Here is a 14,107-nt window from a genome sequence, read left to right as displayed (position 1 = left end):
ACCACCTCGTTTCAAAGGGGACGCTCCTATATTCCATCCATCCATCCTATCACCGAGCGCTACTAAATTGTTTCACATCAAAGACATATTCTACGGCGCTTTGTAATTGCTCAGCGCTAGAGTAAATGGTCTCTCGTGGAACTGTCTTACTGCCGATCCCATTGTAGCAGTAAAATAAAGATGTAAATTTCGGTGACGTCTTAGCAGCGGAGCCAGCGCGCAGACGATGAGCCGCGCACCGCGCCACCGGCAGCTGGCTGTGTTGAGAAACTTGTTTGTATTGCAATTATTGGCAACACGGTATGGGTCAGAGATCCGTAAGAAATATTTTTGTTTTGCTATAGGCCTATTGTTTACTGTTTTTTCCGCTGGCGGAAGAGATCCACAGTACGTTTTATTGGCGTGGAGGACTTGCGGGAGGCACGGCCTGCCCGGCGTGTGCGTGTTTCCTACAGCGGATGAAGTAAAATGGGCATCATATTCGTAAGTCCGTCATTGGTACTAAGTCGATCTAGTTTACACAAAATGTTCATAAACTAATTAAACCAGGATGGACTGGAAAGCGGTAAAGGTGAAACATATCACAACCACACTTGGACTGTCGTTGCATGCTTCCCGCATACGCTCTCGGCAATCATCTTGCGATTTGTTTGTGCAGCCCAAGAAACATGCATTGCTGTGCCGATGGCATTACAACTAAAAGGGACGCTACTAAAGGTATTTAAGTGTCTCAAATCACAATATAGTGACGTGCAAGGGAGCTCTGCTATTCATGAAGCGTGCTAATACACAGTCCACTTGGTACTGGCAACAATGGTCTGGCGCAACGAATCTGGTTAGAGAGTATTTTCATCAACTCTTGCTTGCTCTCGGTAAATCGATCTATAATAAGGCTTCAAGGGCCGCAGCCAATGCAGCGAGACAAGACTTCCCCTCGGCATTATGCGGAGAACCTCAGCAGCATAGTTTAGAAGCCCCAAGTGCGGCGAGATGACGCTGCGGTTCGCTGTGTTTTGTAGATACTAGACGTGAGACGCACTTGCGAACACCTTGTCACGTGACCCTTGAGGAGGCTGGCCATCCGCGTTACTCTCGTCTGAACCCTGCCTTAGAGAAATTTTACGATTCAAGTCCGAGAAACGTTTTTGGCAGTGGCACCCGCTGTGGTCGCATTAACGCACCGGTGTCAATAAAGGCTAGTCGAGGCTGCAGGTATTTGAGTACAGAAATGACAGATCACGACCTTTGCCATTAACTTTGGAGATGTCGTATACACGTGTTCTAAGTAAAAGCGAAGAGTGCGGAAATCGAATGTATTCGCAGATATGTTCCTCACGTGAGTGCTTAGACTGTTTAGCCCCGCTGACAGGAAGAGGCGGGTTGCCGTTCTGAAAATAAAAGTGCCGAAACAATTTGATTGGAAAAAGTGCACAAGGCCATACTAATCAGATACTTGCTTCCTTGCGCCATGCAGCAGATGTAGCAAAGCTTTGCAACTGATAAGTTGCTGCAGATCGTTGGTGAAGAAGCATGAAGCGCTCCCCAGGCCATCCAAACCTGTGTTTTATATATCAGGGACGTTTTTTAATAGTACCTAAGGGGGCTATGTCGTATGCATAGGTCAAAATTATAAATTCGCAAGGTAGCTTCTTTTTGAAAATATATAGTTGGTTACGAGTTTGAGATTTAGAGGCGAATTACAAAGGCGGTAGCAGGAAGTTTTGCAGGAGAGGTGATTTAGAGAAAATAAGCTAGGCAAGCTCTTGGTTCTAGCAGTGAAACGTTTGTTACATAGCCGTACGTGACCACGCAATGCATAAACAAGTTTGCTCATAATCAGCTTGCAAAGCAAAAAATGTGACGTTAAACATTCCACGTCCAAATGAACGAAACAGCTTTCTTGGTGTCATGTGTTACTGCCTTCAGCATCGACCGCGGGACATCTGGCGTTGGCATACTACAACCCCAAATTCCGTAGGCTTGGCGTGAATCTATTCAGTTAATTTCCACAGGCTGTAGTGGCAAAAAAGGGCCTTTGCAAGTAGTTTATAATGCGCATTCAACAAAGATAACGAACAGTTTTTTTTCGACATGCCTCGACCGCTTGATATTGGTGCCTTTCAGAACTGAGACAGTGTCTCCGATACAGAAAGTGAGACAAAAAACTCCCTCCAAGCAAAGGCATGGTAGGCAAGGCGACAAAGTTCTATGTAACATGCATGTGAAGCTGGTCTGGTTTTTTCTGTCTCAGGTTTTGCGTTTTTCTACCAGATATTTTTTTTTCTGAGTGTGCAAAAAAGGACTCTTAAGCTTCGCTTAAGGGTGGTATGCGATTGGTGAAGGGTACCTCAGGATCCCTGCCATTCTTCACACTGAGCGAGACGTTAATGTTCCGTACAGCCATGTAAGGTTACCCGAAGACAAGCAGAATTTCCTGCTCAAGGGTGGTCTTTGTCACTTCCAATAGGGTGGCTACCTGGGACACCCTATCACAGGTACCCTTAAGCTTCGTCTTTATGCGATAGCTTTGAGAGGCCCCTCGGCATCCTACAATTGATCAGACTGCCAATGAACTTTGTGCTCCGGATGCTCATGGTGGGTTGCGGAAGGCAGAGAAGATTCCTGCGTCTCAAGTCGGCCAGTGCCAAATGTGACATCTACAGCTGCGCACTGGTCACCCCGTCGACGACGGAAGATGCGATAACAGGCGCTAAGGGCTGCGTTATAAGGCGTTAAAGGTTATCCACCTATTATCTTACAGTCCCTTGCTTTAAAGACACCTTCTGAAACTATCGCTTGTGGGAAGAGAAACACTTAGCTATCAATGAAGTAGAGCAGGAGGCCAGTTTCAGCAGATTCTTGACAATCTGCTTGCTGTACAGCAAGATTTTCTTGGGAGAAGAACAGCGGAGATTTATCCCGTTGGAAACTCTGCCAAACATTGCTACGCATCAGCCTGCTCCGAGATAGGGACATACCTTATCCACGGAGAGCAACCAAGCGCCCGCCTAGTCACATGTTCAGTGTACGTTCAAAGACCGCAGACGGTCAAAACTTTTGGAGCTCTTTACTACGATGTCTCTCGGTCTAAAATCAAACACCTTGGGAGTCGCAGAATAGAGCTAAGGCTCTAAAACGCTTCTTTCACAATAACCCCTGCCGGGGTATCGCAGTGGTTACGGCGCTCGACTAATCTTCCCAAGGATACGGGATCGGATCCCGGCCTCGGAGGCCACTTTTCTATGGAGGCGAAAAAGCAAGGCGTCCGTGTGCTGTGCGATGTCAGTGCACGTTAAAGAACCCCAGGTGGTCGAAATTTACGGAGCCCTCCACTACGGCGTCCCTCATAGCCTGAATCTCTTTGGGACGTTAAACCCCACAAACCAAACTTTTTGCAGTTACCGATGCATTCCATAGCTGCTGCTGTAAAACATCCCGCGCTGAAAGTCGTTACCTTAGTCACTTCCAAAGTGTGGCCGACAATTCTTTTGAGGTCTGTTGAGTTCTCCTGTTGTAAACGAAGGCACGAAACGGACTACACTTTCATTATTTAAGCAGACGTTAACGAACTCCGCGGAGGTGGCACGGGGTCGGGTGCGTGCGTGAAGCCAAAAACACGCACCGCGCATTCCGAACTGCCGTCCTTTTGGCTCCTTTCGCTTCTCATGACATTGTTACGATGCGGCAAGCCGGTGAACACAGGATAACAGAGAGATGATGCTCGATGGCTATGAGATGACATTTAATGAAAATGTTAGCGAGCCTAGCGCAAGCACTCCTACCCGCGCCACTGCCCGCTTCTTCTTCCTTGCTTATGTGTCACAAAACTCTTTTCGCTTCCAGTTGCCACAACTACCTCGGCGAGCAGTTAAAATAGAAACCTCGTTCTTGACCTGAGAGGGTATATCGCGGATACGCTTTCGATTTCGTTTGTGCGCATCTATTTCGGTTGGTCAACGCACGAAGCCCACTGTTCTCCTTGCGGCGAAAAGCCCGCCATACCCTGGTTGAGAGAGAGCTTTCAAGGACGAGTCAAATTCTTCGGTGGCGCCATCATGCGATCGATGCGGCAGCTACGGGAACTACAGACCTGATACCACGGCCGATCTCGAGGGAGAGCGCGCTCCGACGGCTTCTCAAGCATGAAGAAAAAACGTTTTTTTTCCTTTTTTTCCTTTGTTTTCCTTTTTTTTCCTTCCTCCATGTTCTCAAGGAAGATTGGGCAGTGTGTCGACCGCACCGCGAAATGCATGGGAGCGGGGGGCCGCTTTTGCGATGACGGAGGCGCCGCAGCGCAGAGGGCGCCACCAGCAACTGGTGTGTCAGCCGTCCGGGCGCCCGCATATGCGAGCTGTGCAGCAGGGTGGATACCGCGCGCACTGTACGTTCTTGTTTACTTGTGCGTCGCCTCGACCTATTCGCGGCAAGATTTTACAAATATGTGGGTTAACAGGCTCAGTACTGTTAGCAATCACCTAATTTATTTTCCATTTTGGCCGTCGGCAACACCTCGGGGAAGCAACATGACAGGAGTTGGGCTTTGAAGAAAGCAGCTTGGAGAGGGCGTACAAATTCAGACTCGCACAGCACGCTTCACTCGTCGTACAGCTCGCTTTAGCATTCCTAATGCACCCAAATGACGTCCAGAAATGTACTCGTTTTGAAAAGAGGGCAGTGTGGAAACAGGACGTATGAAAAAGTCAAATATGTAACACGTGCGTTCGAGCGCTGGCCACAGTGACCCCATTACCAAAACAGTCCAAAATGGTATATTCCATTGTTTCACGCGCAAACTATGCGGTCTACTACACTACGTCACCTGAAGCCACAAGAGAAGTCGGTATTCAGTTCGAATGAATTAAATGTGGACTACCCCGCATGGAGGTATACATAGTAAGGACATGAAAAACTAACGACACCACTCCAGGTAAAGGGCTACTGAATAACGGAACACAGTGGACCAGGAAAGGTGGAAGAAGTGGGAAGTAAAGGTTTCACAGGAAAAAAAAAAAGAAGAGACGTGTCGCCTACCAGGGAGGGAGAAAGGGGTTGGTGGAAGGCACGCAGCGCCGTGAAAAGAGCGACCGCGAATGTGAACAAAGGTTTGCAATTTTCGTGCGGCACGGCAGACGCACGACGGAGAAAAAACGAAGAAAAATGGAGTTATATGAAAGACAATAAAAAAAGAGGAAAAAACCAAATGCAGGCCTGGGAAGAGGAAAGTAGTGCACAAACAGGCTGCAATCGAACGCGCATAAAGATATAAGCGTCGAAATTTAAGAGTCAACTGTAAAACTGTACACTAATGTAAGAACAAACCATTTTCTTTTCTTTCCATAAGCTGGAACATTGTTGTAACGGGTAGCTTTAAATACCGAGAGATGCGCGCTATGCTTAAGACATTTAATCTCAATGCACATAGTTTGACAATGACTTAATTGTTCCAAAAAAAGTCTAGGTAGCTTTTATTCTGCGTGCTTAAGCAACCGGTAATATGAAAGTCATTGCCCTCAGAAGACCTCTCTAGTCCTGTTTTGGTGTACATACGAAATGAAAAAAAAAAAAAATTTGAAAAAGAAAGAACGACGGAAAATAGAGGATGCAGAGGCTATAGTAAACGCCTAATTCGCTTCCGCTAGATCATCCTTCTGCGAAAGAGAGGTTGTGAGGCCGGCACGGTTTCTCGCCACGAACAAAAACTGCGCCATAGGCTCGAAGCTAGGTGGACATTTACCCAAAACTTTGGCTCGGGTGTACGGTCCTTTTGGACGCCTTTGCACTATAGATTTTTCAACCTTCCTGTAAAATGTGGAAGTTCAAAAATTTTACCTACCTGGAGCACCACAAAGCTCACACTTGAAGTAATGAAATTTCATGTGATTTTGCGGCTTCGCTCTTTGCGAAGTAAGCGAACCACGACAAGAGTTCTCAAAGGGAAAATAATTGAATTCCCTTGGAAGTATTCCACGTGTAATATCAACCTTGTTAACAATTATAGCCTAATTACTTCTGCAAAAACGTAGCCGCGGCAAGTAGCCCGACTGTAGTCTGGCAAGCAGTAGTTGGCGAGTATATCCAGTCGATTACTCACATTTCATACCACACACTCGAAGAATAAACAGGCATTAATGTCCGCATTTGAATTCGGCCTTATAATAATTGCATGCGCATTAGGTGCTCGTCATCATTTTCGCATTTTTCTTCTCTCGGTGCGCGCCAAGAACTGTATCATACCTGCCAATACGAGGCGCAATTATAAGCGCTTTTTTTTTTGCTCAGTACAATTTGATGCCAGTAAAGCGTCCGCACTCAAGTGCCCAATATATGAGCGTGTTCCCTCGTAAACGATGTGACAGGTTTAATTTTTCATATCTTATCTAAAGTATTGCCCTAACTGTACTTGACTTTTTTTTTTTTCATCTAAACAGCTGGTTCACCCTTTGGTGAGCGGCACGTAAACAAATGTCCGCGATATATGTATTTGTTAATCACGAACAAAAAATAAATGCTTGAGTCGTGTATACGCTCTCTCTCTCTTTTTTTTTTTTTGCCGGTAACCGCAGTCCTGTAAATTTTCGCACACTGTATTTGTCATTTCTGTAAGTGGTGATTAGGGTACATAAAGGACAACGATTAAAGAGATATATTACAGATTACTGGCGATTCAAGATAAACGTTGTTATGCATTAATACGCACAAGATGAAAAATATGTTCGTAAATAAGGCTCGTAAAAAAATAAGGTGTTCCTAAAGAGGCCTTAGGTAGCACAAGCTTTGCTTCGTATGTATACTGTTTTTCTCCGCGTGTTAGTAGTGCTCCTCGGCAGTAGCCTTTATTCCCTTACTAGAAGAACGAATGCAGAGCACCACGCTTCGTTGGAAGCATTAAGTACAAATTGCTCATCTGAATGATTTCTGGCTGTCCGCAGGAAGAAGAAATGTTGAGAGTTTTCAAATAGCGATTCAAACATCGCGCGCTGCTCCGTAGGACTACCCAAGCGAGCAAGGCGTCTCCAGATTAACGTAAAGCAATGGCAGGGATGAGTTTAAGCACTTGTAATAAGTAGCCTCTTTATTAAATATCGCACCAATTGCGTAGCGTGTGAAAATAGCTCCAAAGAGAACCACGACCCTCATCTGTACCCCCGCTATCCCCGCGGCCACTACGCGCCGAGCGGCGAACGTGGCACCCCTGTTGCACGTCGCGCCCTCTCGCGGAAGTCGGTTCCTGTCATCGCAAAAGCCCGGCGCCGGTCTTCACACTGCCCAATATTCCAGACGCAATGTGAGCGTTTCTCCTTGAATAACTGTTTCCGCCGCCGCAAGGGGCGCGACATGCTCCCATTCCGCTCCGGCTGGGTTTCTCGCTGTCATCCTCTGGTTTTGTATTGCGCGCAGCACAGAAATGAAAGAAAACAGAACGTAGTGCTGTTGCTTCATGGTACCAAGGTAGTCGACATGTAAAAGAATTCTATATAAAAAATCGGTCCTTCAGAACCATTGAAAAGATAATCATTCTTCTTCTAAAGTATGAAGAGCATATGACAGATACTGCTTTCTTAATTGCTGAAGATGGTGCACTCATCCATTCCTTGCAAATCCATCCATTCCTTGGACTGACAAATACTATAAGTAAGCTTATCAATGAAAGGTTGCCATGTGGCGTGTCTACCAAGTTTAACGCCCCAAAATAACTTCGATCACCTTGTTTTATTTAACGTTCATTGCACTGCGCAGTATACGGCTGGGGTCTTGACAGTATCGCTTCCATCGAGATGTGGTCGTCGCGTTCAAGATTGAACCCGAGAGAAATGAATACTGAAGGTTTTCAAGCTCGCTACCGCTCTGTAAAAACATATCAGATGACTACTGTCACCACATTCTGGCTTTCTTGACAAAAGGGAAATCGCAATTTTATATTCTGTAATATACATGCTGGCAGTTGCTGTCAAAATTGGCCTAATTTTCGTAGACACTAAAACCATGGTAGAAGAACAAATGGTAGCGCAACTCCCATAGAAGCCTGCGTGTCGACTCTGAGCGAGGCTTTAGTTTCCCAGCGCCCCCTGCGAACTGTGAGGCACAACAAACACGTGACGTTGCTTGCGACGTCCCAGTGAAGTACTTTTGGCGGGGAATTTGATTGTCTTTTTACTTATGCACGAAAAACAAGGCCAACAACGACGGAGGCAGAACGATGCTCGGATAAGGCAGAAAAATGGACACCGTAACTGTTCAGCCAACTTTACTTGACATGGATTTCTACTGTCAAGTTTTACGTTAACTGAAATGTTACGGCATCTTTAACCACCTTATCATAGCATCGTTCTGCCTCCGTCGTCGTTAGCCTAGTCTTTCGTCGCGCGTCATGTAAACGCATTCTGGGGCTTATTTCTTCGGGCATGTTTGTGAACAAGGGCCTTCAAGTGAATTCGGCAAGCACGTGGATAGAATCACATGGCTTGAGGGATTTCACTAAGGGCATAAATGAGTGAAGCTGTGCTGCATAGAAAGCCAGGCTTTATTAATTCACGATTACTTACATAGACGCTTCATGACAATGAAATCTTTAGGAAAGCGACCACCGCTCATTCGTCACGGTCTTCATGAAATCCTCGTGATAACAAAATGACCTGAGCGTAGGTCTCCAAACGAGACGCGGTGAGATTATAAAACGGTAAAAGATCTTGATAACAAACAAAGTACATATCAGCGCCAAAGAACAACAAAAACAAACGAACGGAATAACTAACGCTAGCGCTGGAACGCCAACCTGTAAGAGCTTAGGTAAGCAATTAAAATTGGGATTGCTAGTATTTAGAAGTTAATGCGTCTGAGAAGTGAAAATATCTACGATATAGCTTCGCTCCAATAAATCTCGCCCTGTTCAGGATTCCCATATTTTACTCGCGCTTCATTTGCCACTGAAAGGAGTCAATGTGAGGTTACAAATTTACAACTTAAGCATTTAACATGTTCATGAGAAAGATCCCATTGACAATAGGAACATCCCTGTGATAACAGCTAAAGCACATTCAGCGAACGTTGGTGCGGTAATACGACGCAGTAAGCTAAACAGGCAGCAAAGGGAGCGGAACGGAAGGCTTTGAGCAATGCGACACGCGTCTTGGGGGCAATAAAATCTCACCTTCACCGTTCAATTAAAACATGCAGCGATACGCCGCTCATGCAGACGTGTATCCGTAAAACAAGCCACCACTTTTACGACGTGCCTGGGAGGCCCAGCCGAGCCGCCGAGCTGTGACGCAGCATTGTCCCATCGTCCGGAAATGCGCACATGCAGCGGCAATCAGTTTCTCATTGAGCACAGACAGTCTTCGCCTTGCTGTAAAGCTCTACCAAAACCAGCAGAATGAAATACTGACTGTTTCTTACAGATAGCCCACTCTGTACGCAGCACGCAACGATGAACGTTGAACCGGGGCCGACGACGCACCCATTCCGCGGATGAAAAAAGCTTTGGTCTGAACTAGTCTGAACCATATCTATAATCTGAGCTTTGGGCAACTACGCAGCGGATAAGTGGCCGAGAGAGGCCGTTAGAAACAAGTTAAAATATTATTAAAAATGTGACACGTTTTTTCTTACGCAAGAAACAAAAACTGCATTCATTCCTGAGCGAGAATATTATGTTTACTTTCTAGTTCTTTGCAGTTCTGGCAGATGTTATTTTCTGTGCGCTAGTAATTTGCCTCACAGTTCGCAGGAGCCCTCATCATCGAGTTGATGCCGCTGGCAGTAGGCAGCTGCACGCGTTTTCTTCCAAGTTGCGCGACCAGTTGTACATTGACCTTGCTAAAACTCAGTTTTTTGCGAGTTGCATAGCTCATCCGAAAATAGCTCTTTCGAATAACCTGAAGAAATAGCAATTAATTATTCAGAGAGCAAAGTTCCTCTGAGATTGCCACGCTTCCCCTGCTTAGAACTAGAAATGCAAAATAAGGCGGTCTCTCCCGCGGCGCGTGTGTTTTTTCGGAGGTTTTAAGTTGAAAAAAATCGGTTGTGCCCATCTAGAGACGCTACAGACACGTCAAAAGCTCTCCAGCGTGGTCATGAGTTTCGCGCTAAACACTATATATTTATAGTGATAGTTGTGACGATTGGCGCAGGAAGCACACCAAACCCCCATCCTCCTGCCACAGAATATTGTACCTAGGTGAAATAATAGACACAGCTTTAAAGGTCACTTTTTTAAAAGAAGAATACGACTTTCTCCTTACTTAAGTTTCCTTTAAAATTGATCAGTTTTGAAGGATTTTCTCTAGTTTGCTGCTCTCCCGCCTTGATGAAAAGTTGTTGCGCCATTCGCGATACTCTTCCAGCCCAGTGATATGCTCTGAACGTAATGCATATGCAATTTCAAGACTCATTTGTATCTGCAGCGCGTACACAATCAGGAAAAAAAGAGATAAGACAGAGTGCTGAACTTTCTACTTTATTTCAAGAAAACTGAAACCTGCACTATGAACTCAGCTTACACTGCAAATGGTGACATCAAGGTGAAGCGCAACCACAGTGCATGTTCTTCATGCCCCACGGGGATTCATACTTGAGGGAAGTGGCCAAGCTGAATTGTTCAGATCTATCTTTAAACGGTTTGCGACATGAACATCATATGGTGGTGTGTACGTGATAATTTGCCGTTTATTTTGGGTTGCTCACAACCCTCTTTTCTGTTTTCTTTGTGCCTTTCATGAATTAGGCATCAAAAATCGCGAATAAATGCTTTGATCATTGATCCACAATTGCTGCAAAAGTGTGCACGGACTGTACGCACGCGCAGGAAGTGAATGGTATATAAAAAGTTGCCTTAATGCATGATATGAGATTTGCTGACATGTATGAATGCAATGGTCATAACTTGGCGAACTTCATAGTTCTTAAATATTTTTGTCATAATTGTATAATTTTGGCCGTGAGGGAAATTGCGAGTGACCAAGGCATCCAATCTTGTTTATTTTTTTTTTCAGGCTGCTGTTCTTTGAAGATGGCCAATTCAAGCGCTGATGAACCTGCCAACGAGCTAAACATTCAACAAATTCCAGACAAATACATCGGCTACATCATGCACTTCATGCTCAAGTTTCAGAACGACACATCAGAATTTACCAAGCCTCAATTGCGGCGCACCTTTCGTTCGTCTTATCCCCTGTTCCTGGTGCTGTACGGGTCCCTCTTTGTGTCGTCTCTCATCGCTAACTGCTGGATGGTGTTGCACATTTACCGCGAGAAACGGCCACGAGAGACTGTATGTGTGTACCTTTTCGCAAACGCTCTCAATGACATTTTCAAGCTGCTCGTCGTGATGCCCATATCTCTCGTCACGCTGTTCCTGCACAACTGGGTCTTTGGGAGCTTCCTGTGCTTTGCGTCGCCCATTGTTCAGGACTTTCCATTCTACCTGACCCTCCTCACATTCGTGGCAATCGCCTGTGACCGATACCGGTACGCCATGAACCCAATGAAGCGCCAGATACCGCCCCTGCTCTGCCTTCTGGGCGTATGCCTGGTGGGCGGAATTTTAACGCTGCCCTACGCCGCCTACACCAAGTTCCTCGACTTGCAGCAGTATTTGGGCCACCAGTTCCGAGGAACCGGCATCTGCGCCATAAACTTGACAGAGAACATCGAGGAGTACATTCGCGGCCTTTTTATCGTCTTGTACGCATTGCCGGTCGCTCTGGTCATCTACCTGCATGTCAAAGTCAGCGTCGAGATCAAAGCCCAGGAGACGTCGCAGTCGCTCGCCCTGCGCGCCCGGCGCGAGAGCAACGGCGAAGATGCGTCCGTCTGCTCTGTCGCGTCCTCCATGGTGCCTGAGTCGTGTTCCGCATTCCCGACGCGGGACTCTCGCTCCTCTCGATCTTCCGCCACCTTCTACAAGGAGTCGTCGCGCTCGCCCGAGGACTCTGTGGACTGGATGAAGGAGCGTCGAACCCAGAACACCGTCATGATGATGGTTACAGTGTACGCCGTGTGCCTGCTGCCGCTCAACGTACTCCGCCTCATTGTGCACGTGGTGCACGAGGGCCCGGAGCATAGCGTGCACTTCGACCTGTCGTTCGCGTTCGCCGTGCTCATCGCCTTCCTGCCGACGCTCGGAACGCCCTACCTGTTCCGCGTGTGGCACCTCAGCACCCTCTTCAGCGTGGACGCCTGCCAGTACCGGAAGCTGCGGCGCGTCTCCGGAGGCAAGCTGCGCAGCAACTCGAGGGCGTGAAGCCTCCTTGCCTTGGAACGCCGACTGAAGGCGCTTGCGTGCATATAGCATAGTCATCGTGTTCCGCGATGTTGCGATTGGTGTCCTGGCACGTGCTTTCGAGGCATGTGGTATACTTGCGGAGGGTACTCGCTTTTGCACTTTGAGTGAATGGTAGCTTTATCGCATTCGAGGTAAGGTATTGCAGTCACGGACAGGAAACATATTTTGCGGGAAATAATCCTTCTTTTCCCATGTTGCAGCGTTCTAGCTAATTTTATTGGCTTCAGTTTAATTTTGATTCAGCACCTTTAGAACCCAAATATTGAAAAATTCTGTCCATCCACCTGAAACCGGCGGTAAAGTGGAGAATTACAAATTCAGAGAGAGCAGAAAAATGACAGGGCATTGACGGGCCACCGTCCGCGCTAAAGCCTGACTCGGCTACATGAATCGCTCACTTTATTCTGTGCATTTTTGTTGTCTCTGGCATCAGTCAAAATGCTTTCTTCACAACAGCTGCTCGAGCCACGTAGATATATTTTGATGCATCTGAAAAAACAAACAAACAAAGAAAACGCGAAGCTTCAAAAGGTATGATCATGAACCAATTGTGCTCAGGCCTCCTGTTGCGACCGCTTATCGTTTTTAGCGCCCCAGGCAACGCTCGCACGATCTTGCGTGCCGGCACCTCGGAAGTGCTGACTGCAGCACAATATGATGTAGTTTATAAAAAAATACTAACCCTCGCGAACAATTGGTGTTACACCAGGCGTCTCCGAAGCGCAAAACACCTTGAGTTAGCTTCACTGACCAGCACCGAAGGTATCAGCAATCAAAAATGACGTTCTTCCTCCCTCAATTCCCTGAATACATGCCGACTAGTAAGAAAAAATAATGAAAACAGGTCAGCCTGCTCCCCTCGTCACTTGGGTGCGCCCAGTGAGAGGCTTTAAGTGAGAGGGTGTTACCCAGACAGCGCAGTTTATGTCAATCAGGGGGTCGTTAGAAAAAAAAAATACACATTAATAAATTATAAGGTCGAAGCACAGCTTTCAAATTTTACACTGATACTCGCAAAATCCCCTCTATGAGTTTCTTGCATTTACAATATTATGGTAAATGTCTTTTCAGGGCACCTTAACTCAGCGAATTCTTTTTTCGCTCAAACGATTGGAATTTCAAGTGTGCATCTCAGAATTCTGTATAAACGCGATGAAAACAGTTAAAACACTTCTTTAAAGAGCCGTTATAGCGTAAGCATGAGATAGTTCCGTGACAACGCCTGCGCTCGGTCTTCTCCGAGCTTTTCCTTAAAAGTGTGGCTCATTAATGAACTGCGAAAAGTAATTTGCCCTCACATTTTCAAAGGAAAAGTTGGGTCATGCGATACCCATTGAAATTCATACCCAGAAATTTCAACATTTTTTGGAAAATACCTTTTGAACGTAATATTTTCGCATATTGTCTGCCAATATTATACAAATCAATATATATATATATATATACGCAGATATCCTCTCGGCAGGATTCTAGTTCTTTGCTAATAATTTTCAAACACGACCCCTATTTTGTTTTTGTTTTAGGGCAGTCTGACTTATTTGCGGTGAGCGGAGGACAGATATCAGGAGCAAAATTTTGTTGCGCATCGCAAGCTTAGGCCACTTCTATAAACACGTTCATACAATGTCTCAAAATATTCCATAGTCTCCTCACAATAATTTAACAACATACCTAATTATTTTTCTCGGGCAGTCTTAATCACTCGTTGTGAGCGCAGGAACAACTTACTACCTGTCCGAAGCTTGGACCACTGCCATGGTCACAAAAAAGTATCTTACAGTATTCCGCAGTTTATTCACAGTTATTTGAAAAAAATGTTTTTTT

General features: G+C 46.0%; 1 protein-coding gene across 1 annotated transcript in view; it reads left to right on the top strand.

Moving 5' to 3' along the window:
- Positions 1-13,628, top strand: part of LOC146206813 (cholecystokinin receptor type A) — a 67,709-nt gene extending 54,081 nt beyond the window's left edge. Inside the window, exon 2 of the mRNA XM_084587064.1 lies at positions 10,992-13,628. Within this exon, the coding sequence (XP_084443190.1) occupies positions 11,009-12,241 (1,233 nt within the window). The 5' untranslated portion in view covers positions 10,992-11,008 and the 3' untranslated portion in view covers positions 12,242-13,628. The remainder of the gene's footprint in view (positions 1-10,991) is intronic.
- The last annotated feature ends 479 nt before the right edge of the window (positions 13,629-14,107 follow it).

Source organism: Amblyomma maculatum, chromosome 1 (assembly GCF_055883805.1).
Source record: "Amblyomma maculatum isolate TAMU_Amacu chromosome 1, ASM5588380v1, whole genome shotgun sequence".
Classification (NCBI taxonomy): domain Eukaryota; kingdom Metazoa; phylum Arthropoda; class Arachnida; order Ixodida; family Ixodidae; genus Amblyomma; species Amblyomma maculatum.
Note: the sequence above shows the minus strand (reverse complement) of the source record. Positions and strands in the feature narration are given on the sequence as shown.